Source organism: Haemaphysalis longicornis, unplaced genomic scaffold, assembly GCF_048455015.1.
Source record: "Haemaphysalis longicornis isolate Haplotype H1 unplaced genomic scaffold, Haemaphysalis longicornis Haplotype H1 scaffold_9, whole genome shotgun sequence".
NCBI lineage: Eukaryota > Metazoa > Arthropoda > Arachnida > Ixodida > Ixodidae > Haemaphysalis > Haemaphysalis longicornis.
In genome coordinates this window covers 113,877,795-113,903,044 of record NW_027526460.1, presented here as the reverse complement: position 1 = coordinate 113,903,044, position 25,250 = coordinate 113,877,795, and the positions used below count along the sequence as shown (strand labels likewise).

The following is a 25,250-nucleotide window of genomic DNA, read 5'->3' as shown; positions in this document are numbered from 1 at the left end:
TGTCAGCGATAAACCTTTATTACAGGTGCACGATGGTAGGGTAGGGGCACAGCCAGGTAAACTGAGGCTTAGTATCGTGATTCCGATCTTCTGTTTTAAATCAGTGGGGATCCGGGTCGTGCAATTGGCGAAAGTGGTTTCATTTTGTGCGTTCGCGTCCAGATAGGAAACGCGTTGTTCTCCCAATAGAGTTACCACATTGCAATCGTCAGTAGCCGCCGAGAGATTGGCGGGTAATTTTAACCGCTGAGGTTGGGGTAGACACTGCTGCAGACACGTTACAGTTTCCGGCATTCCTGGTAGGCAGAAGAACACGCCGGGGCAGTAACGGCTATTTTGAAATTGCCGAGATTCGGCGGGACAGCTCAGCATACACGTGTTGTTGCTTACCTTATCGTTGATTGGACACTGAGAATGCCGGCGTGTTCAATATGTGGACCCTCTCCCTCCTCCGACAACGAAGGCGACAAGGCGGTGGTGAGGAACGAGAGCTCGCCCATCGAAGCAGGCAACGCGATGTCCGGGAGCTCGCTACAAAGCTAACAAATACTAGTATTGGGCCGCCTTGGGTATTTTTTCTCGCACGCTTTGCTCAATATAGGAGTATAAATGGTTTAACAGAAATGGCGCTACCATGCCGTTTTTCAACATGCACGGGCGGTCCGCCCCGAAGGTCACACCAATGCTTTAAGTACAAGAAAAGAAGGAGAAACCGATATTCTTTCGATCTGCTCAAGCCGGAGAAGGAGCCCTTGGTGTCTCCTTTAACTCAGAACCGAATAAAATGCGTTAGCCGATCTTACGTTTATGAATTCTTGTAACGTGGTCACCACTGTAGAATAGAAATTACTGCCTGCATCGACGGAGTTCATTATTGGAGGCAGCGCAGTGAATTCGCATCAAGCTTTTGCTAGTTTGTTTCCAAATTCTTGGATGTTTGTATTTCAAGGAACGCTTTCAGAAATTTTTTCGATCAACTGTTGGGACGCTGCTTTTTCGCGATGGTTGTGGGTAGCTTGGGCAAAACTGTCATTGCCGTTTGCAATTCGAAATATTAAGCGAGGAATGAATGAGTCTGCTGAAAGCCGAAGAAAATTGTGAACGTTTAGGCGGCTCACGCCAAACGAGTCAATTCTTGGACCACTGAACGCGATTAGGTCCACAGTAACAGGTAAAACATTTTTGTCGCGTTTCATCGGGGTCGGGATTGACCCCAATGATATTTGCAAAAACCATGTTAAAATATTAGGAGGGCCAAAAAACTAACCCATTTTTACCGACTTAAAATCACTAACGCTAATGCAAAACAGCGAAGCTGCCCCATGGTACTTTCATTCCAGTCACTATAAGTAACTGACGGAGGTAGCACTAAGGGAGGAACTATAGAGGCAGCGCATTTTAGTCACTTAAGGGACTGGAATACGGTGCTTCCGAAACGTTTATCTCAAGACATGCACGTTCCTTTATTGAACGGTTAAAAGATTAGTTCTTTTACTAGATTTGTATTAAGATCCCTTACCCCAACCCCACCTTTTTCTTTTTTCTCTGACCTGTTTTAGCACACTTGCATCTTTTGCTGTTTTTTTATAACCTTTGCATTTTTGTGCAATGCAGTTCTATATGTTTACCCTTGATGCCTATTTTTACTGTAAATGTAACAGTTTCTGCACACCCCCACTCCTGCTTGGGCCTCCTATGGCCTGCAGTAATAAATAAATAAATAAATAAATAAATAAATAAATAAATAAATAAATAAATAAATAAATAAATAAATAAATAAATAAATAAATAAATAAATAAAAATCGCAAGGCTAAGCTTCATAAAAATTTTCAAATCCAGCAGATCGATTCCGGTTCGCGCCCATTCATTTTCGCCGTCTTAACTGCACACACCACCCACTGGAACATTTTATTTACTGAACACTGCCACAAGCGGGCGCCGCTCGCGCTTTTTGTTTTTTAAGGCGTACGTTTTATTTGGTATGGCAAAAAATGAAGCAGTCACGTATTCGCATTTAAAAGAACAATGCCAATACACCTATATATTAATGCCTTGCCTTAGGTATGCTTAATGTTTTCTGTTTATTCAACAATGTTGACAAGTATACACATGGACACCATATTTAGTAGATCAGAAAAACCTTTGCCTATATGAGCGTCTTCTTCCACTTGCTGCATGTGTGCTTGGCGTTTGCTATCCTCCTCCCTAGGCTATTGCCTCTCCACATCGGTGCGACCACGGTACCCCATTTCGGTCCATTAAAAGCGTCAACAAAAACAGCTTAGTCCTTAAGAGGTTTCATAGATGCGAAGTAAAAATACCAGGTGGCACCCTCCATTCCGTCTAGATTACAGCATATTCCTTGATAATCAGGCAGGTGAACTTTTTCCGTTCGCACCCGGCCCTGACCATCGGCGTGGGATATAGACACCGTCACCAATTACACGCGTCTACAGGCAGCGCAGCACAAACTCCTCAACTAGAGTCCGTATTCGAGACGGGGAACGACTTCTATCAAAGACACTGACTCGAAGACCTTGTGGAGGTGGTTTCCTATTTGCCGGAATCCATGTGCCCTCTTTACCACGGTAGAGGGGGACACTGCTACCTAGCCCCTTCCTCCCGTATTCAAAGACGGTCAGCTTAGGCTGTTTCTCGAAAAATACGTCTAATGCTCCCCAGCTTTCTTACATGCTTAACTTGGGTGAGCACACGGAGTTGAGTGCGTTCGCTTATGCAGAGCACGATGTAAGGCTTTTTGAGTTTCTTCTGCATCTGTTTGTGTGCATGTATACCGGAGAAAAAAAGAGCTGCCTCGACTTTGTTATGTCATACTTCTTTGACCTGTACGTCTCTGCCCACCCTTTTGATTCCATTTCTTCCCGTACTTAGTCTTTTGCCTACTTCGTTTTTCTTAGCTACCCCGGATGTGTTTGGTTCTCCACGGCACTTTACATAATTCATCCCTCGCTTTCTGGCCTCGTTTCTCACGGCCAGCCAACGATTTCTGCTGAAATACCTGTCCGTCTACGTGGATTCATTTCTCTTAACATGTCCTGATAACCTATATTACTCCCAGCCTCTCGAACTTCAAACGACGTCCGGCCAAGGTATCTCTTCTGAAGCCCCCTCCAACTTTTATCCTTCTCCTAGGCTTCCCTTCCTTTTGATCATCTGTCTACTCACCCTTTGTCCTCCCCGTGGCTTTCTCGTTCTCGTTCATTCTTCTCCTCTTTACATCTCATTAGGTTACTCGAATTGATTTCGTTCATTCTTCAACTTTCCCGGCTTCTTTTCGGACTCACTTCATTCATCCTTCGCCTGCAAACTTCCATATACAATTAAACCTCTACGTAACGAAGTTGACAAAAGTTCGCAATTTTTTGTTATATCCAGGTTTTCGTTACAGGCAGGTTTCGAGTTAGGGATCGCGGGAATGAAACAGAAACGAAGCCAAAATGCGAGAAATCCGTGAAGGTGAACTCGCCCTTCATGGATTTATTTCACCGAGAAAAACTGCGTGAGCTGCGGCTCCTGCTTTCGCACTAGCTTAGGCACTGCACGGCGTTCTAGGTCACTTAACCCCGTATTGACAAACGTAGCTGAAGTACCGCGTTTCCTTTGGTCACTTTCGGCACCTTAACGCGTTACAAGAACCAAACTTTTCTGACAGGGTCCCTTTTTGCGAACCTGATGCTGTTTACCGGACTCAAGATTGTTGAGAGGGTGCTAGCTAGGATACTATACCAGGCAGCAATATTCTTCTTTCTCGCCAGCGGAAACGGCATTTAAAATTGTGCTTTTTTTCTAGAAAAGACAAAATTTTCAGTTTCTAGCAGCAGCAGTAATAACCAACGAACTGATACCACGGGTAAAAGTTGAGACGCGAGTGCACACCGACAGGACGGCCTAGCACCTGAAAACTTCAATCTGGAACCGAAACCGTATTCCCACGTGGAAACGCACAGTAGTTCGCGGTGCGGGAGAAAAAAACCGTGAACGTTAGTTAGTCCTTCGAGGTGGTACGGTTTCACGCAACAGAAGCAGAACCAGAAGTGACTGCTACATTAGCGACGGGATGGTGCTAGCCCCTCGGTTCATCATCATCATCATCATCATGAATGTCGTATTAAGACGATTCCAGACGTTTTCGTTGGTGCTAGCTCCTTACGGTAGTGCTATTATTCGTTAAAATAGTGCATTTTTCCGGCAGATTTTTCAGCAAAAAAGCAGAAAACAATGACTGATGAGTTCACCGACGTCGTTATATCACGGTTAACCGCGGCGACGTTTTGTTACATAGTGGTCGCGAACACATAGGTCTGTATAGGGCTGGTGATGGGGAATTAAACATTCGTTGAATCCAGGAACTCGTTACATAGAGGATCGTTACATCTAGGTTCAACTGTAGCTCAAATTGAGCAACAACAATCCTCCTTATAACTTATTTCTCGGTTTCATAAATAATGATTTCAAAATGGAGGATACAAAAGCCTTTTGGCTGTGTCGGGGCAACATTGTCTAAAATGTTTCGAATCCATGATCTTCACACAGCATTCCAGACTTAATAGCTTCATTTTAACTGCCCTACCAGCTACTAGTAGAAACGTTCTAGGCGCTTGCATCAGTCTGTGTTGCGTTTTTTACAGGTTTGGGAGCAAGTTCTGGACATCCAATGGCATTCTTATGAACAGCTATATGGACGCCTTCCCCCAAAAAGGCAGATTTTTCTCAGCTGAACAGGATCCCATCACAAAGAACCCCCCAGGGAAGGACATGCGACCCCTAACGTCCTTGATGCCAACCATCATCCTCAACGGGAACCAGAAAGGCCCCAGACTGCATGCTGTGATGGGTGCTACAGGGGGCTTGGCCGCAATCTCTGCCCTAGCCCAGGTGAGTGTGCGCTCATATTTATATTACGGACGCTTTTTTGCCTCGTCACCAGATAGTTTTTAAGCAGCTTTTGTCTCACCCTTGAGGGCAGTGTAGGCTGTACTGAAGCTTTAATAGCGCCCATGAGCACAGTGTGGAATACGTCCACAGGACGGCAATTTACTAGCCGAGATGCTCGACATTCAGCAACCAATAAAACTGTGGTTGATTCCTCTGTCATTGGAATTGGTAAAACACGAAAGTGAAATGTGCACCAAAATCTGCAGCTAAGCATTATTTGCGGGTCGAAGGCTGTCTTGTGGGTGGGCTTGGCGAGCGACGCCCTGCTGGCGGGTCGCTTCGGCAAAGCTGTACTGGCGTCATTTCCGTGACGGATATGACGCCAAAGAAATCTTGGTGTCTCCCGGCATAAAACACTTTCGTGTTAAAATATAAAGCCCGAAAACGAACAACCCGAAGTATGACGTACTCTTTAATACGATACGTTACTTCCCCGCAAGAACACCGTGTGTGCAGGGGAGCATCCTTTACAGGCCGCTTGCTTAGTTGTACCTGCGTCACTTCCGTGACGGATATGACGTAAGTGAAATGTTCGTGAATCCCGGAATGAAACATTTCGTGTTACAATATCGCGCCAAAAAACACTACAAATGAAAACAACAAAGACGATGGAAAGCAATCTCTCGCACAGGACACCTTGAGGGACCTTGGTGATGTTAAGCGCAAAACCGTGGACCCCAGCCACTCCCCCACCCCTCTCGCTCGCCTCGGTACGAACCATTGCCGACAGTAGAAAGGTGATAACAAGGCGTCTCAACGGCAGCTGTCGGGACCCTCGTCGCGCTCCGGTCGATGTGCTCCCTGTTTTTCTACCAGGCAGGGAACTCCGTGATATTGCTGGGAGAAGGACAGACAGACCACTTGGAGTCTACTCCGATCGCCTTCTGTTATAGTGCGGCTCATTGTATTCTCTAGATCTCGTTTTCAAACTGATCGGTCCTCGAGAAGGGCCAGCAGTGAAGCTAGTTTTAAGACGGTTTCAAGCCTCAAGACAACCTCTCTCGGATTCATGATTAAGTTGTAACTGCGCTACGGGACGAGGACAAGAAAGGGCACAAACGCGCAGAGTTTTTGCACTCTATTTTCCCCGTCCTGTTGCGTAGTTAGATTTTAATCATGAATCCGTTTCAAATCCTACAGCTTTCTGTGATTCTAACCTCTCTCGGCTTTGCTCATGCACTCATTGGACAACGAAACGCCAATTAGCAGTAGCCCTGTGTTCAATATCGCAAACTATGTCGAAACACGGGTTACAACTATCTAAGAAGCAAAAACCAGATTTCTTGCTACATGCCTACTGATTTTACAACTGAAGAACATTACTTCAAACGCAAGGAACCCAAGGCCAACTGCCGATCATTATAACACCTCACTATATGCACTCAAGAGCTCTCGAGGCGTGATCTCCGAAGATGAACTTCGAAATAAAGGTAATGGCGGTGTCCTTGAACCCTGAGCGAATGTAGAGCGACCCCAATTACGCGAATATGAATTAGCCGGGATGACAAAAATGTTATATCCAAAGAAGTCGTCTGAAAATTATCGTAGAGAGCTACCATGATCGCTAAAGTGTACTTTCCTCACTCTCTTTTGAGGACGGACATCCACAAACCGGGATGTTGCTTCGAATGTCGTAGGTACGGCCGTGGTAGCCGCACTGTCAATAACAAGAAACAAGTGAAAAATGCCACAACACGCACACATAATAAACGAGTGCACAACCACACAGTTCAGGCGTTGTAATCGTATACCGCAAGGTTCGAAAACAAGTATAAAATATTAAACTCGTAAATATAATACCTGGTACCGTGTTACGTACACCCAATAATTTTTTTCAGGAATTTGCGCCAGTGCAGTTTGCTTGTGGCGGGGATCGAAGCACCACCAAGCGCCTGTGGCTACCCCGTACAGCACTGCTTACTTCGCGCCTCCCGCGCTGTCCACTGGTGTACCCTCAGACTGCCTTCGGCAACAATGTTGACAATTACGCCAAGATGTGTAACATCTCCTGTTGCTACCTGAGTCGTTTCCGGTAGTTTTGAGAGCGTGCGAGCCATGGATGTGGGCGGAGGGGTGATCACTTCCACAGCGTGGCCGCTCCGCCTTGGTCATGAATCCCGGCCATATGGCGACCTACGTTGGGTTTGCTGAAAAACAAAAACCCGACCTCTTGTCAACTGCAAGGGCATCTGACCACAACAAGAATGCAACAGCTTCCTAGCCGGAATCAGAAATGATAATACAGAGACGGCACTCCCACCAGAAAAAAAAAAACCCGTCAGCCTGCAATTAACAGCACTAAAGCACAACTGATATTCGCACCACCAGACGCATCAACCAGTATGTTATCCGCCACATGATGTACGATTCACAGCAGTGTACAACAAAAAGGCAGCGGCCTAACACATCTTCAGATGATGTGTACGCAATTCTTCATCAAAGTGGATCAAGTATTTTTGTCTCTAGAAAATACGGCTACACTCTAAGCAAATTTCACGAGTTGGTACCTGGTATTTAGGAGCGACAGGGACAGTTGCCGTTAGTCCCAATCGGTGCAGCAATGGGCACGCAGACAGTTGTCCTTTGTTAGTCAATTTTCTAACTGTGCGCCCTTGAAGCCGTCAACGTTAGAATAATAATATTCTGCCTCGTTTCTAGTTCAGAATTTGAGCCCCCATTCTACTAGCCTCCAGATACCTCCATAGTAATAGGCGACTTTAATGCTCACTCATGAAAATGTTCCCTGGGCGCAGGGAAGCGCGGGGCGTTAATAAGATTGAAAGATCTTTATTGTTGCCCGAAGCATATCTTTTTATTAAGGAGCAGCAAACGTACTGCAGCGCAACATGGAACACGTATGAGTCGATTAGGCAAACGGCGAAATTCTTTTTATTTATAACCTGAACGTAGGCACCAACTCTTGTGGAAGTAACGACTTCCCAGTCACCCTTTAATGTGGAGATAAATGCCCTACAGTCCGAATTTCTACAGAAACCATAATGCAGTCAATGCAATCAGGACAAAATACGAAGAGGAATGAAAGCTTTCACACGCCTTCATAATACACTTACGCGCTAAAGAAACTTGTACAACCATTACTCCGTATATTTATGGCGCTGCCAAAAAGCCCGTTCAACCTCTTGGTGTCATCTGAAACTTTGCAACGCCTTGGTGGAATGGGAAACGTCGACAAGAACGACTAATTCAGAATAAGACCTGCGATTTGTTTCGGTGGTACAGCACAGCAGAAAACCCCATCGTTTTGAAACCTTATTCTTGATTGATTGACGCAACGCAGGCGATGAGGCGCGCCGTAGTGGAGGGCTCCGGATTAATTTTGACCACCAGGGGATCTTCAACGTGCGCCGATATCTCGTACACACGGGCGTTTTTGCTTTTCGGCTCCATCAGAAAAGCGGCCGCCACGGCCGGGAATCGAACCCGCAAACTCGTGCTCAGCAGCGCAACGCCTTAGCCACTGAGCCCCCACGGCGGGTGAAACCTTATTCTTAAGTTCCAGACACACTGACTCTACTCAAGAGCGTAAAATATTCATAACACGTTTCGCCACCTCTGCGTGTGGCATCGTCGTTAACAAACTGGCCCAAGAAATGCGAAGGCGCACTCGCCGAGAAGCAAACACCAACAGCTTCAGGTCATGTAGGCAAAACGCGAGGCAGACACAGGACGAGAGAAGAGATAGGACGAAGACGAGCGCTCGTCTTCGTCCCATCTCTTCTCTCATCCTGTGTCTGCCTCGCGTTTTGCCTACAAGAATGCATCGCCAACAAGCCCAACTTTACACTAGCTTCTGGTCGTTCGCATTATCCATTATTTTCGTTAACGACACAAGCAAGATTCGGCATGGTATGAGGAAACTCAAGAGACGGGCAACCAGTTTACTCGTGGTCAGCACCACTGGTGCTTACCCAGGAAACACACTTTTAGGGGCGAAGCTCCTTAAGGCATGGGTCTGTGCATCCCTTGTATCTCGTGGTACGTGACCGCCGCATGCTTTTTGAGATGTCCCAAAGTGGGCCGCGTTGCACGCGCAAGAACCGGCTGCAACCGGCAGCGCAAACTGGGCACCGGGAGCGTGAGCTTGTCTGTGTTCGCCAACGGAGGCACGAGCGCACGTGCACTGCGACGGGGAGATCACGCAAGAGATCACGCCACGAATGCAGGCAGTCGTTCTCGGAGATAGAACGAGACGCAAGGACCTTTGCTCGTTTCCTCTCGTCTTGTTCGGGCACAAGTTCGCCCTAAATAAAAGTTCTTTCTTTACCGTTGTGTCCCATCCTACGTGACATTGTGGTGGAGGTGCGGGGTAGTCCTCGATGGCGCGGGGTCTTTCACCAGGTCTGGGCCTAGGAGCATTGACTCCGAAAATAAAAGTTGATTTGTACAATGTACGCACACAGTCTTACGTCTTTCTTAATGATGTAATGGGCGAACTTTCACGGGAGAGTTACGGTTACTGATGATCTCCCCCTCTCGAGCTTCGCCCCACTTATCATCATTCATTCCGTGGATATGACGTAATGTTTTTTGGACACTTTGAAGGCATATAGAGGTCGGCACCCTACAGGACATCTATAACCAGCTTAAAAAGTGCGCTTAGTAAAATCCCACACAAAACAGAAAGTAATCGCACGACTACTACAATTTGACATTTTGAAACCACGACCGTGAGGTGGACCCAATTCCGCACACGTGATTCCATATTTCTCTACAGACACCGTGGAGCTCTTCCTATTTTTGTGTATAAATTTTGTCTGCCGGACTCTCGCGACGTTCATTAAACAGGGAATTACCATTAAATTTTTTTGCAGTAGTAAGCGTAATAATCAGCTAATGTTACATGACCAGGAAACCTAAGAATAACCAGCTGAGCCCTAGCTCACGCTATGGTATCATTGCATAGCCCAGCCACTGCTAATTTTTTTACAGACGTCTAAAGACCCCCACAAAATTTTTTACTGTTTCATACTTATACCCCAAAAAATGGTATACCCCAAAAAAGGCATTTTTTTCCTCCACTTTTTTTCTGTCTTTACAAATTGTTTATCTATTACCAAACTCTCCCCTTTGCTTTCCGAGGTTTTCTTGAGTGCCAACCCTTATTTCTACGTTAAAATAGCGTTATACCTTGCATTTTAATTGGAAAGGAGGATCAGCTTCATTCATTTGTGGCGAAAGGAATTATTTGAGTGATTGCAAGGATATTCTTCGGGAGAAACTATGATTTCCCCTCGCAGTATCCGCCATAATTATTTTGTTACTCGGTATGCAGATAGGCAAGGTAATGTCGCTTACGTCGTTTCCACTGCGGCCGTATATGATGGATATCACTTCTCTAAGTTTGAAACTTTAAAATCATTTTTTCATTTCAATTGTTACGTTTGGGTTCGTTATATTATCTCATTTTTGTCCGCACCCATTTCCCGGTAAACCTTCAAGAAAATTCGCTGTACGCCTGGCACATACTCATAACGAAGATGTTTGTTTGTTAGCCGACGTACGCACCACTGCATGTTCGAAAACTGTCCCGAAAAAAGTGTTGTGACAATATACTTTGGCCCCATTCGGCAAAGGCAACCAGCTTGGGATAAAGATGATGTTCACCCAAACAGTGAGTGCAATTTTCAGGGCTCGAAAGACTGCGCGCTGGAATGCGTGTTACTTGCTGTTGGCGTAAATAGCGTTACCGTGCAAACAAAAGTACCACTGGAAGCCAGTTTGTTATTTGGTTCTTATATTACACGGAATTCAGAAATAACATCCCCGAAAGGGCTAATCCGGCAGCTGTAGAAAAGTTCCCATCCCGCGAGCGGCGATTTTCATGCGAAGCAGACGATGCGCCCGCAGCGCTACACCAAACGTGGAAAGAACTTCTTGATGTCTCCCATGTGCCGCACGCTGATGGCGGTACGTACCTAGTTCCAGTGACTTTAGACCATGCTTTTAACATTACACCGCAGCAGGCGGAAAGACTGGCTAGCGGCGAAGGGCAGTAAAGAGGAAAAGGATAGTAGCTTTTTCACCATTTTCCACTGACGCGACAGGCACTATTATACATAAGGAGCGCCGCTTTTGACGCACCGAAGCTTCCCTTTGCTGTAATTATTCCGACGTGACTGAGGCTTCCGCTGTCGTAGCGGAATGAACGCAAACCAGGATATGCGAATATCTGGGTTCGCGTTCTTGTTAAGGGCGCAGGCCCTGCACAGCGTAATGAACGCACTTTTTTTTTTCTCAGAAACCAAAGAAAAGTTGGGGTTGCGTGTATTATGCGAGGTAATTTTCCGGAAGCTCTTCAGGAGTGACACAAGAAGGCCACCACAAAACAAAAGATTGCATTAGATAACCTACCTTTCGCAGATATATACGCGTACAAAATTAGCAATCACGCAGCGTTGTTATTGAACTACACTCGTCCTCGTTTGTCAAGGCTTCACTTCGTCAATTCTAAAATTCGCCAATTCTGAGCACGGTTCCCATGCTCAACTGGGTACACCACAACCTTTAACTGAAAACTGGCCGTGTAAGCGACATTTCGGTCCATCGTCGACTGAAAAGTGAAAGACGAGTGGAAAAGCAAGCAAGTAACAAAGCTATTGCGAAAAAAATTAGCAGTGGCTATGGCATGGCTCAGCTATGCCAGGATATACGTAGCGTGAACTAAGGTTCAGCTGGTTATTCTCAGGTTTCCTGGTTGTCTAGGATTACCTGATTATCATGCTTACTGCTGCTAAAACGATTTCCCATCCAATCCAATCCAATCCAATCCAATCCAATTCAATCCAATCCTGCCCAGTTCAATTCAACCAGTCCGGTCCAGTCCAGTTCCGTCACTGCTCCTCGCGCATACGCAGCACGGCTCTCCAGGAGCCCGCGAAACGGCTATCAAGCGGCTTCAGCGCACCGTCAGACTTGTCTGCTGCGCAACAGAAGCGCGCAGCTGGGAACCCGCCGGCACCATTGCGTCTGCCACGGCTATGACGTCACTCCTCTGGAATGCGCAGAGCGGCGAATGTGCAGACCCAATTCTCTACACCCCCTACTCTAATTGAATTGGATTGCCAATCCGATCCAGTACAATGCAATCTAATACAATCCAATACAATCCCATCCAACCGAAATCCAATCCAAACCAATTTAATCCAATCTAATCCAATGTTCCTTGCGCTTCCGCAGCACGGCCCTTCAAGGTCTACGCGAAACTGCTCAACCTCGGCCAGTGTAGCTTACGCTTGAAAAGTAGGGCTAAACGCTCAGTGGACTGAGCCGACTGGGCGTTGTTGTGATTGGCTGTCCCATGACACCGCGCTGGGGTGTTTGTTCGTTTTTACTTCGAGATGGCTCTAGGCTGTTTGCGTCATCATCACAAGCGAGAGCGAGTAAAGTTGGAAAGCTGCACTACGGTCATTCCTGGTACTACAGGGTTGATAAGTTGGGGGTGCCTTTATTACGCGGGAAAAAATTTTGGTGCGGCGATTGTGCGACTGCGTTCATTATGCGATTATATACGGTACATCGCGTACAGCATACAGCGTACATCGTGTCAGGACACCGTCTTGCCGGGTGTATGCATGAACATTGCGAAACAGTATTCTGCATAAACAGACCGAGTTTTAACTCATGCGTACCCGTAAAAACATTTGTCATCGCAATTTCGCGCTGTTTTGAACGTTTTCGAGACGCTGACAAAAGAATGTACACCGAAGGTTGCCTTCGGGACACCAGGGCTGTAGCTTATAACGACAGTGGACGGACTCCTAGTTCCTAAGCTGCTCAGTTCACACGCGTAATACCGCAACTTAGCCCCTAAGAACGGCTGGAAAATTCTTCAGTATATTTAGCAGCGCTTCTATAGCAAATCCTTATATGCGCGGGGCTTTATACCATCACTCTTTCTTTATAAGCTTGCTTGCGGCCAAAATGCTTTGCCCCAAAAAGCTGCGTGCCCTACCCAAACAACGCAGCTTATATAACTGCGCCTGTCGCGTCGGCCTGTTTCCAATGGGACCAGTATAGGGAAGCCTTAGTCCGGAAGCCTTAGTCGCTTAGTCACGGGGAACACCCGATGTATTTTCTTAACTTGAACTTTCGAACCATGAATGACTTGCATCACATACCACAGCTTTGCTACCAGAAAAAGGTTTCAAACTGTGGCACGTGCGAAAACAGACAAAGCTCGACCTCCCCACTTGGTTGTCTTTACGCGCAGCCTCACTGTTTTGGATTCCCAGTAATCGCGGCTATCCTGATAGCTGTAAAGGGGAACTCAGAGATAACGCACTGGTGTGCGTAACCATGACACGTTTTCAAAATCTGATGGTGCTGCCGCCCACTCCCCATGAAAAAAACCCACACACTTTGCCCAGTTAACAGAACTCGTTGTAACGCGACAAAATTCTTTTGTTATCATTATTGCTTTGCTGATGCTCTCCTTTTCGTCACGTCATCCGCATATGTTAATAGCCTGACCTCACTCGAGTGGAGACGAAACCCGCGCAAACCATCATTATTGATTATACGCAAACAAAAAGGTTCCAAAAAAATGCAAAACAACAACGGAGGGACAGGGCATCCCTGTCTCACAGAAGATAAAACTGGAATACTTTTGGATACATGCTTGTTTACAATCAATTTTGCGAAACATTCACGATACGCCATACGTCCACTCTCCTTCACAACATCGCCAACATTAACATAGTCCAGAATGCAGAACAACATTTCGTGACACACTTTATCGAAGGCCTTCTCATAATCAATCTGAACCATTGCTACTCTTCTACAGAATACATCACAACACTGTAAAACACTGCGTGCGACATGAACATTGTTTAGTATGCTTCTACCTCGTATACCGCATGTCTGATGCGGCCCTACTAGTGTGGTTACTATTTGCTGTAATCTATTTGCTATAATCTTCATCAGTACTTTGTAGTCTGCATTGGCTAAGGGGATTGGCCTTGGCCTGCACCCAGTTACAGACTGAAGTTTTGCCGGGTCATCTGACTTTGGGATTAAGACAGTATGCGTTCGCGAAAAAGAAAGCGGCAGAGCGCCCGCCTCGAACGCTTCGCATAACACTCTATACAAAAATGGTGCTAAGATGTTTGAAAACCTCTTGGAAAAAAACGGCACCCAAGCCGTCCGGGCCAGGAGACGTGCCTCCCTTTAAATTGCCTATGGCTCTCTCTACTTCGCCTAACGTTATGGGTTCTTCTAATGTATTTTTAGCATCGTCATGCAGACGTGGCATGAAGCGAAGGAAGTCTTGTTTCAAGTCTACGATGTTAGCAACGGCAAGACTGAAGAGTGAAGTGTAGTGTAAAGTTGTACAAAAGCATCTTCTATGACCTTTTTATCTCGGGTAAGCTTCGCTTTCTCGAAGTGTGGGATCCGCTGCTCGACGCTGGCGTTTCGAAGCGGCTTCAATTTCGCCAGTTCTCTGACAGAATTGTTGGCGTCCATTCAGTTCAATCGGACAAGCAGCAACTGATGGAACGGCGCGCGGAGTGGAGGAGAGGAGGAGCAGCGCTCGCGAGCTATCGCAGAGCTGGTGGGGAGAGGGGGAGAGGTGCGGACTACCGACGGACGCAGGACATAGCCCCGAGCAAGAGATGCTTTGCATCTAAAACGCCCGTGTGTACGAGATTTCGGCGCACGTTAAAGATACCAAGGTGGTCAAAATTAATCCGGAGCCCTTCACTACAGGGCGCCTCATCGCCTGCGTTGCGTCGGCGCGTTAAACCCTACAATCAATCAATCAATAAATCAATCAGCTATTTATTACGCTGCGCGAACCGTAATTGAGTGTAATTTTTTATGTTTGTGCCACTGGGTCTGAGGCTATTCTCACTCATGCTTAAAAACGCCAAGTCTAGCCGGACTCTCGCTACACCTGCATGCTCTGATAAAATCGCTATCGTGGTGACGGTCGTGCATTTCGATGAGAAAGGTAAGTCGAAATTACCTGTCAAATAGGGCAAGATGGAATGGCTAAGACCATTAAATCACAAATAAAATACCCGCCCTCTGTAATCTGTAGCCAGAGTTCCAACGAAACTATTTAAAGGAACGAACAGAGAGCTTTCATCCCATCGTTGGTGTGCAGTACAAGTTCCATTGTTCGTACACCTGGCCAATTATTCCGTGCAACTAAAAGAGGCGGAGGTCTGTTAGTGTTTGCCATTTGCACGCTAGACTTGTTTGAGCGCTACGAATAGGTTCTTCCTGTGACCCGCTGGGGGTAATTTGTTTTCAGCTTGCAGCCTGCTCAAGCGCCTTCCCCCTGTTCAGATGCGTCAACAACAATGTCGGCGTCACTGTCACCGTAACAAAACGTGGCAGAAACTTCGACGTGAAAACAGAAGGATCCACTGAAGAATTCAATCCGGTACGTGCAAAATTGCCCTGCTGAAAACTCTATACGTGTCTTAAGAAAAACCATTTGACGCCAAGGAAGCGGTCTATTATTTCTTTTTGTGATGGTGCTGAGTTTTAGTTTGCACTTTTGATGCGTCTCCGCTCGCTGCCAAATAAAGCTATGGGGAATGCACCCTTTTAGGGGAGCTATACGATGAACAGAAAACAAAATGAACATCGAATGCGTATTAGTGTTGCGCACGGATACTGAAACTTTCGCGTATAATTTCATGTGGAAAGTTGACCGACAGACAGACAGACAGACAGACAGACATTTGCCATTGCGGATGGCCCGAGACCGCATGGGTTAAAGTGGGTTAATAATGTCCGGCCATGGCTGCCTCACACACAAAGGGCCACGCGCGGCGAACGCATCTTGTTGTCGGCCTGAGCCAGTCGTCATACGAGAGGACATACTTCGGACGGTATTCTGCGCAAAGCAAGACTAGTGCGCCGCAGTTCCAAAAAAATGGCGGATTGTTGGTGTCACGTCGGTTTCGAAAGCGCACCATCGGACTGGTCTGCGTAGCGCATCGGCGGAATCAGCGTTGAGGAGGCTGCCATAGTCGGGTGTCGGCTGGTGTGGGTAATTCCGCCATCGAGCAACCATGTCGTCTGTATAAGCGTACCCGACCGTGTTTGGTTGGAAACCACCTGAGCACCTCGGGGTAGACCAGAGAGTGTGGGGTCGTCGCAGGGTGGAATGGCAGCTGATAATTCCTCCCTCGTAGATTACGTCGACGGCGGCGCTGCACATCTGGATCAGTGGGGAGTGCAATTGGTCTCACAGGCATCACCAACTGGGAGCGGTGTAATGAAGGGAATACGATGAGCCTTCTCGTTTCCTGGGTGTCATTGATGTTCAGGAATCCAGCGTACCATTACCAGTGCCTCAGAGCCCACAATCAGTTCCTCGCATGTCTGTTTGATAGCGTGGGTAGTGCTATTGCGCCTCGGTGGACTGACAAGGCACTTGGCCTGCAAGGTGAAAACCTTCCTTTATAGCACAAAGCTCATGTTCTGTAATATGGGGTCGGCGTCCAGAGAAATAATTCGGATGCTGTGATGGTCGCCTGGGTTGGACGCTGCAGCCAGTGCCGCTGTGCTCGTCTCGGGCCGCCAAGACGCGTCCACAGAAATCTCAAATGTTGGATTGTGCCGGGAAGTAGCACAGGCTATAATCAGTGAGGTCCGCAGCAGTGCCTGCCTCGAATGCTGATTTTTAAAGGGTGGCGGTTGTTGCGCCGTAACAAGCGTGTCCTCCCATAGCCGTATGTGCTTCTGTATAAGCGGCGTGTCCGGCAGTTGCATGTGTCTATCAGCGGTCAGTAACCGGCGCCCTTGCGGTGTGGGTTGATAAGGCAGTAATTAACGGATCCTCCAAGATATTCCAAGCTACTAGTGGCTCTTGTCGTTGTAAACTGGTCAAAATTGCCACTAGGAGACACTGCGCTACCTCTTAAGAGGAGCCGCTTATGCAATGTTTGGATGAGCAGATTACCATATTACCGGCATATATTTACTCACCAAGCAATTTATATACTATATAAAAAATATTTACGTCCATTATTTCTCTAGCAGTGAATTTCGCCCAAAGTTTTTTGGGCAGGTTTGCAATAAAACCTGTTTTTGGGGCGTGTATAATTCCGAAACCCCAACAGCGGAAAAGAGGGGTGTGGGATTAAATTCTTTGGAAACCCTTGCTGTCTTTTAGCTACCCAACTAGGGCAGACGAAATGGTCATAGTTGAAGACGTCTGAGCGATGAAACATTGCTTTGGTTTAGAACGCCTATACCAGCAGGTGATTTAAAGCTGTTCTAGGCAACTCGCCTCCCCTCTGAAAAGGCGGTACCCACAAAAGGAGTGGGAGTAGAACTTACAAGACCAGCTTTTCCGTAAAATTAAATTTGATCAGATGTACGTTTAACTATGCACTCGTATGGAAGCGGCATGTATATATGATGTTTTATTCACGATGACATCAGTTGGAAGGTCAGCGCTGTCCTGTTCGTCGTATCTCCGCCCTGTTTATCGAGCTGCTATCTTTGAGTTGTGAGCCAACACACCCAATTTGCCACATTAAACGTATATTAAGCCTGTAGCGGCAAACCACAGTGCCAGCTGCAGCAGCGTGACGCAGGCCCACGGGCGCGCTCACCCGCCGGAGAGCTCGCGCGCCCTTGGCATCAGTAGATAGAGACCCCACGGCGTTCCGAAAAAATTGGGCCCATCTCCCCGCGAGGGGGACTCGAGTAAATGCGTCGCATAGGGGGTGGGTGCATTGCGTTAACGTTTAGTGTTTGGGGAGTTGGTGGTAGTGAATGCGTGTATCAGGAGCTTCTTGACGTAGTTTGAATGAGTCAAGGATATAAGGCGCGTTCGTAGCCTCCCATTCTGTGTCGGCTTTGTGGCGAAGTGGCTAGAACACCATGTACATTGCGTTCCGCCCGCAGGGTCGAGGGATCGAAACCAGGTGCCAGATAGTATTTTTTTTATATAGTGTAGGGGGAGGGGTGCGGACTACGACTACGGACGTCAACGCGGGTGACATCGTGAGTTACTGAAACGCTCTGAATTTAAAAAACCGGCCTTGCTACGTGGTCTGGTCGTCTCTGTTTCAACGCCTGCGTGGCACGCGCTCTACAGTTGGTGACCGACGTTGGTGTTGGGAAGTCAAGAATGGCCTGGACCTTGTTGGAGAGAGGCCGAATGCCTGTCGCATCCAGTCGATGTACCAGAAAGTCGAAGGCGGGAACACCGAACTCGCTCTTCGTTGCATTGATCACAACGCCATGGGCAGATAAGCGCTTGAGGAGAATGCGGAAATGGTGAAGATGCTCCTCTGGGGACGTACTTGCTACCAGCAGATCGTCCACGTAAGCATAGACGAAGGGTAGTCCACGCGTCGCTGCCCTTCGTCTTTGCTTACGTGGACGATCTATGGTCTATGCTTACGTGGAGGGTCGTCAGTTCACCATCTTCACTGACCACAAACCTTGACGTATGCCATCAGCCGGCCCGACACACATTATAGGCTACGAGAAGTGCGGCAGCTTGCCTACCTGTCCGAGTACACGATGGATATCAAGCATGTCCGTGGCGTTGACAACACCGCTGCGGATGTTCTAAGCCGCGTCGACACCTTTGCCTCCACTTCGCCGCTTTTAATGTCACCCGACCTCCACGGGCTGGCTGCTGATCAAGCAGACGACACGGAGCTGCTGCGTCTTGGCACATCTCCAACTGCGCTCTAGCTCGAAGACATGGCACTCGATGGACAGCAGATCGTTTGCGACTTGTCGACCGGAAAGCCAGGACCATTCGCACCCAAAACCTGCCGTCGCGAGCTCTTCGATGCCCTGCACAACATGGCCCATCCTGGGATTCGAGCCACGCAGAAAGTCATGGCGGCTCGTTTTGTCTGGCCTCGAATAAACGCTGATGTTCGCGACTGGGTCCGCGCGTGTGCACCATGCCAACAAGCAAAGGTTCACCGGCACCCACTTCCACCGGCAAAGACGTTCCTACAAACGGATGAGCGCTTCGCCGTCGTGCACATCGACCTCGTCGGTCCCTTCCCCCTTGCCAAGGCTACCGCTACCTAATGACTTGTGTGGACCGATTCACACGCTAGCCTGAAGCCACACCGCTACCCGACATCTCCGCACCCATGGTAGCGTCAGCATTCGTGTCGACATGGGTAGCGTGCCTCGGATGCCCATCATCCATCGTCACCGACCGCGGACGGCAGTTCGAGTCTGCTTTGTTCGCCGAGCTCCTTCACCTCCTCGGCACGACTCGTTTGCGCACGGCAGCGTACCGGCCACAAACAAATGGGCTCGTCGAACGCTTTCACTGCCAACTTAAGGCCGCGCTCACAGCACACGACTGCCCAACACAGTGGGTCCAGCGCTTGCCCCTCACACTTGTGGGCATACGCACCGCCTTCAAAACTGACCTGACGTGTTCTTCGGCAGAACTCGTTTTTGGAACCCAGCTTCGACTACCAGCCGACCTGTTCGAGGTACCGTCTCAAGCATCATCCGCCACGGACTACTTGAAATCGCTGAGATTGATCCTCGCTCACCTTCGACCGCAGCCTACACGGGAACGAAAACCCAGAGGACCTTATGTGCTTCCGGACCTTGAACAGGCAACACATGTGTTTGTGCGGTACGGACCCGTGCGCCGCCCATTGCAACCACACTACGTTAGTCCTTTCCCTGTAGTAGAACGACACTCGTCAACATATGTCATCGACATCAATGGCTCTCACGACACCATAGCCCTAGAGCGCCTGAAGCCGGCATACGTCACCGCCGCCGACATCAACCATACGAGTCTTCCCACTGAGGCTGCACACCACCGTGACCATCATGTACGTTGAGTTCATCAGAGCGTCACACCAGCTCCTCTCTTGGGGGGGGGAGCCCTGTAGCGGCAAGCCAGGGGGGGGGGAGCCCTGTAGCGGCAAGCCACAGTGCCAGCGGCAGCAGCGTGACGCAGGCACACGGGCGCGCTCACCCGGCGGAGGGCTCGCGCGCCCCTGGCATCAGTAGATAGAAACCCCACGGCGTTCCGAAAAAAACCGACCTTTCTGCGTGGTCTAGTCGTCTTTGTTTTAACGCCTCCGTGGCATGTGGTCTATAAGCCTATTAATTTGTGGTTTTGTAAATGTGTGTTTTATGCTCGAGACGAGTGTTTTCTTACCCCTTGGCCAGAAAAATGAACGTGAGATAACATTTGAAACATCAATAAATATCTTCCTGTAGTTAAAGAAACTCTGCAAAAAAACATTGTTTAAATTGTTTCAACCTTCAGACCTGGTACGAGGCAAATAATCACCGCCAAACAGGCTTCACGAACACAAGAGATAGACTGCACATATACATGTAAGTGAATATTCAGGGACTATCATATACGTAGAAATCGCTCCGCATGAGGTGTACGACATTTCCTACATAATTTGCTATGTAGCGTTTCGTGCGTCTAATCTAAGGATATGTAACGGTCCCTTTCATGAAATTCGCGTAATCAGGGAGCCCACGCAAGGGCCGAAACCCGGTTTCTGTGTGCAAAACAACGCAATGCGGCAGCCATACTACGGCTGTCTAAATCAAATTTAGCTTATCTTTTTGAGCACAAGTCCTAAGCGGCAGCTCCTGTGGATACGCGTCATCTGGCGCCGTTGGCCTTGTTTTATCCGACAGAACGAAGGGAATACCGAGGATGGAGCCAGAAGCCGGTAGAGATAGATATAGTTGTGGGAATTTCGCGGAAACTTAAAGCACAAGCGTTGTTCAAGAAAGAGTCATCTAAGCGGCTGGGAAGGCTGACGCTAAACACGAAACAGGCTATACCTGTATAATTTATATTTCCACTGGCGAAAACGCTTTGTCTTAGTCCGAGGGGTCTGAATCACTGGGTGCAGTGTTCCGCAATTTCGAATCCCCGATAAGACTTGCCTATTTTTTAAAGCAAAGCTTTCTACCTCTACCACCCAACGGTTCCTTCGCGGCGTGCGGGACAATAAACTCCCAACGCGGCGGAGGTGGTGTCGTAATGGCGGAGGGTGTCACTCACGGAGCACACTGTAATATCACGGCAAATTTACCCATCGTTCCCCGGGCGGAGGTGCCTGCTCGCGGGCGGATGCGTGTGGGCCTGTTTTGGCGCAGGTTCGCGCCCATTGCGTGCTTCCTTCACACGGATTCATTAACTTGTTCGACAGCACCTCCTGGGTAACCCGCGCCCGACGGAATTAAGTGATAGTTAAGGATTGGTTAGCATGCCGGGTAAACAAAATCTAGAGACCACATAGAGACATCTGGCCGCTAGCGAAACGCTACCTTTTGCGCACTGCTTGCAATGATTGGAACTCCGTTTTCTAAATTAGGGAATACCAACTCGGTTGTGTTTCAAGAGGTATTACAAAAGGCGAAAAGAGCAACTGGTTCCGATAAATAACGATTATAAAAGTTCCCTCAGCTCTCTCGCAAAGCTCAAACTTGCAAAACTAGCTAGTTTAAATTGGTACAAATGGAAGTCACTAAGCGCATATGCCATGTAGTTTCGGTGTCTGCGCTTGTGTCGCGCGCTGGTAGCCCCGAGCTAGCACATCAGAATGGCTAGATTCCGCTGTCTCACCCTTCGAAACACGCTCCTCTTCGTTTTCTTTCTGCCGACGCACGGCGGGCTACAGCGGCGGCGTCCGCCGCTCTAGCCCGGCCGTGCCGACGGCGCTTCGTTCAGGCCGCCGCCACAACGAATTCAAGGTAAAGGTTGGCAGAACCTCTGGATTCAGTTTTTGTAGAGCCACGTGTGTGAATTCCAGTGACACCACACGGGCAATTGTTGTGGGGTGGTTGTGGGTGTCGTTCAAAGCTTTGTTTTCCAATTACCTTCAAAGCGTGGATTGGCGCCAATTTTTTGTACTTAGTAGTTTTATGCCGAATTTACCATTTGGCGCTGCAAGCTTTTTTGCTCCACGACCGAATTCGCAGACTGCGTGCAGACTGAAGCCCATTCCGCATGGCGCGAATTTCGCCTGCGAATTCGCAGATACGGCGTCGCTCTTGTGGCAAAACGGTCTATTTTTTATTTTCATTTGTGCGACCGATAGCCAAATTCCAAGCGGCGTTCACAGGAGTATTTTGACTGTTTCAAACACTTGAAAATTTGTCACAGCAACGGGAGTAGATCATTTTGCCGCAGAAGCGGTGCCGCATCTGCGAATTCGCATGCGAAATTCGCACCATGTAGAACGATCTTGACACTGTCATGTTGGCGAATTCTTGCTGGCGTGGTGCTCACATAAGCACCGAGCGCTTGGGGGCACAATGCCAAAACAGCCGACTCTCCGCTGGTGCGAAAACGCCTCTTACCGTCTAGGGAGAAGACAGGCAAGCCCCAAGGTTGGGGCGAAGCGCGTCGCAGTTAAGCGTCTCCGGTGACGCGGGAGGCGTTGAACCACTGCGTCCGCCTCGGCTAGTGAACAAGGCCGAAGCAGAAGCACAGCAGAAACAAGGCAGAATCACGGTATACCGATTCCTGATAAATCGAGAAGGCCCAGCCAAAAATAATGTCGGATGGCAAGCATGTCGTTGCACAGAAACGAAACCGAAACTGGTTTGAATTTCGATCTTGGACATCACGCAATCACATCACAGAGAAAGAAATACTATGATCACATCGCCACTCCAATACGCCTCACTGCTGTTAGTATTGCGGCCACCGCAAACGTCGCACGACATTTGGTCTTCTTTCAGGCTTTGTAAATTAATACTTCTTTCTTGTCCGGATACACGATGATAAGTGTGTTTATTTTAGCCAGTCTATGCACCGCTAAGAAAAAGAAATTTTGGACAAATTCACGTCATTGTCCCTTTAACTTTGGCCGAACGGCTGAATCGGCGGGCGGAAGGCAAGACAGATATACTGACCAAAAGTTCCTCGTTGAAGTATACCAAGCAGGACCATAACACAACCACTATAAAATGAGGCTGTCGTATAACGTTCAAAGTGCGCTTGACGACAGGGATTCTGTACTTGTACGCTCCTGATGGTGGAACAACAACTGGTGGTGGAACAACTTCGCGGGTGTTGTCCCGGCTCGGATGGAAGCAACGGCCTCTATTTGTATCCCTCCCACACCACGAAGCTATACAGCTCCGCTAGTGACGTACGTTCGCAGTGCGAATGGCCTTGAATTTTAGGGGCGAAGCTCCTCTTGCTCGGGCTCTGTCCCGGCCGTACAGAGCAGACTGATGATGATTATGGCAGGATCCCCGAGGGACTGGCCAGCCAAAGATTGGACGAAGAGGTCAAAACGTTCAACGCGTTCGTTGCTACCCAACAAGGAGGAAAGGAAGAAGAAGAGGTTGTCGTTCGTCGCCTGCGAGCTCAAGAGACGTACCGGGGGTACGCGACACAAGACGCTCTGCAGAACCCGACGGCCAAGGTGGCTAAAATGTCACACACCGAATTCGCAACTTAGACATGGAGATTCTGATCGTACCAAACAAGCCCTACATAATCACCACGAACATCGACGTCGTCGACGGGCTTGTCAACGGAGCGGTGGAAAGCTTGACGTGTCGTGTCTTTATATGATGTGTGGGCGAATGTTTCACGGTTGTACCGAGAAGCATTTAAGCTTCGCCCCTCTCATCATCATTCACTTCATGGAGATGGCGGGATTTTTTCGCAATACTTTCTGGTGGTGTCGCTTTGTCTTTTAAAGAGCGTTAACAGCGTGCTATGACCCCGGGAACAAGACACCAGGTGGTCAAATACTGGCCACATTTAGTGGTTCTTTTCATAAACTCAAAATAGCCTCAGTTATCGGTTAGGTACTTTTGTTTTCGTGTCCGCATGTGAAAATATGTTTCCTTTTTAGCACCTTCCCTGTACGGGAATTTCATGCACGCAGAGCTAAAGGACTCGGTCTGTTATCGAACAATGCTCTAAAGGGGATGCTATGGTACGAGATCCATCCACCCCGGAGACGCCTCGGCTGCAGCGCGAGAAGAGCATTATGTTGCCTATGGAGCTGGGCACAAAACTATTTCACACATAATCGCTATTAGACCTGCGCTTCATAAAGGCAGGCACAGAATTGTTGCGCGTTATCATAGTTACGAACCACCCTATTAGGTGGTCCGTAACTCATCACCCAACTGGACTTATAGGCTAACTGCACTGAAATATCACCACGACGGAATTCATATTTAATGTGTTGTAAGTAACACCAAATCAGCTGGGACACGAGTGGTAGCCCAGTGGATCCCTTGTTAATCAGTTAGAAGCGTTTAAAAAAGTCCAGCCGCAAACTATGCTGCACCTGCCGGCGGATCACGTAAAACGTCATGACACGCCTGTGACGCTCCAGCCGACGGGGGCTTCTTCCTCTGGCCAGACCCGCAGCTGGAGACCGGTCGAGCTCTGCTTCGAACGCGTCACCCATTTGCTGCGCCGTGTGCGCGTAGAGCTTGCGCGCAGGCTTGCTCCCGAGCTGCTAACTGTCCGGCCGCTCGTTTACCAGCTGCAACGTCAATTTAATGGCCGCGCTTTCCTCGTTTTCGGTTTCCAAATCGTCAATTTTTGCTGACCGCTTGCGGCCTCCACGCACGTATTTCAGCTGTTGTATTTTGCATCTTGCTTTTTTTTTTGAGCAGACAATACGGAATAGTGTTTCAAGAGGTGGAAATATCGAGTGCAGTTGGGCTTTAACAGGCTTCAATTCCCATGTTTTCCCTTTCCAGGATCACATGCTCATTAAGCGTAACAACACAGTATTAAAGGAGCCCTTCCAGCAGACTGCCACGGCCATCATGACCACTGCACGAAACTCGTGGATGGCTCCCGCTGATGTTGTCCACGCTGACGGCAGCAGCGCAGGCGAGCCCTACAAGCACCCTTTATGGAATAATAAGCGATCCTGACGAGCGCAGTACACAAGACCGACCGACGCAGTGGAGGACATATGACTCTGTTTATTCATCTTGAGACTGCCAAGAGGAATTATTTGTACCATTTCTGTTTACTAATTTATCTAAAATAATTCGTTTACACCTTGTTTACGTGAGGAATTTCTGTACGTATTCAGTGTACCTTGTAGTTCCACAATGTACGAAAAAGTGTGTTACGTTTTGGAATGCATCAATTACGCACTGCATTTCTCTGCGTCGACCACTCCCGTTTTGTGCCATTATTGACGTAGTGTTGCAATGCCGCGGTTTGAGTAGAAAAGTCATTTAGTTCATCACGGGTTATCGCAAACCACGTGCTTGTTTGCGTATGGTTTAACACCCACTTCAATAACAGCTCTTTAACAGCTCTTTTAGTTGCCGAGGC

General features: G+C 48.2%; 1 protein-coding gene across 1 annotated transcript in view; it reads left to right on the top strand.

Annotated features, from left to right (window-relative positions):
* Positions 1-24,900, top strand: part of LOC144153367 (glutathione hydrolase 1 proenzyme-like) — a 76,754-nt gene extending 51,854 nt beyond the window's left edge. Inside the window, exons 8-9 of the mRNA XM_077685019.1 lie at positions 4,651-4,897; positions 24,659-24,900. Coding sequence (XP_077541145.1) covers positions 4,651-4,897; positions 24,659-24,838 — 427 coding nt within the window. The 3' untranslated portion in view covers positions 24,839-24,900. The remainder of the gene's footprint in view (positions 1-4,650; positions 4,898-24,658) is intronic.
* The last annotated feature ends 350 nt before the right edge of the window (positions 24,901-25,250 follow it).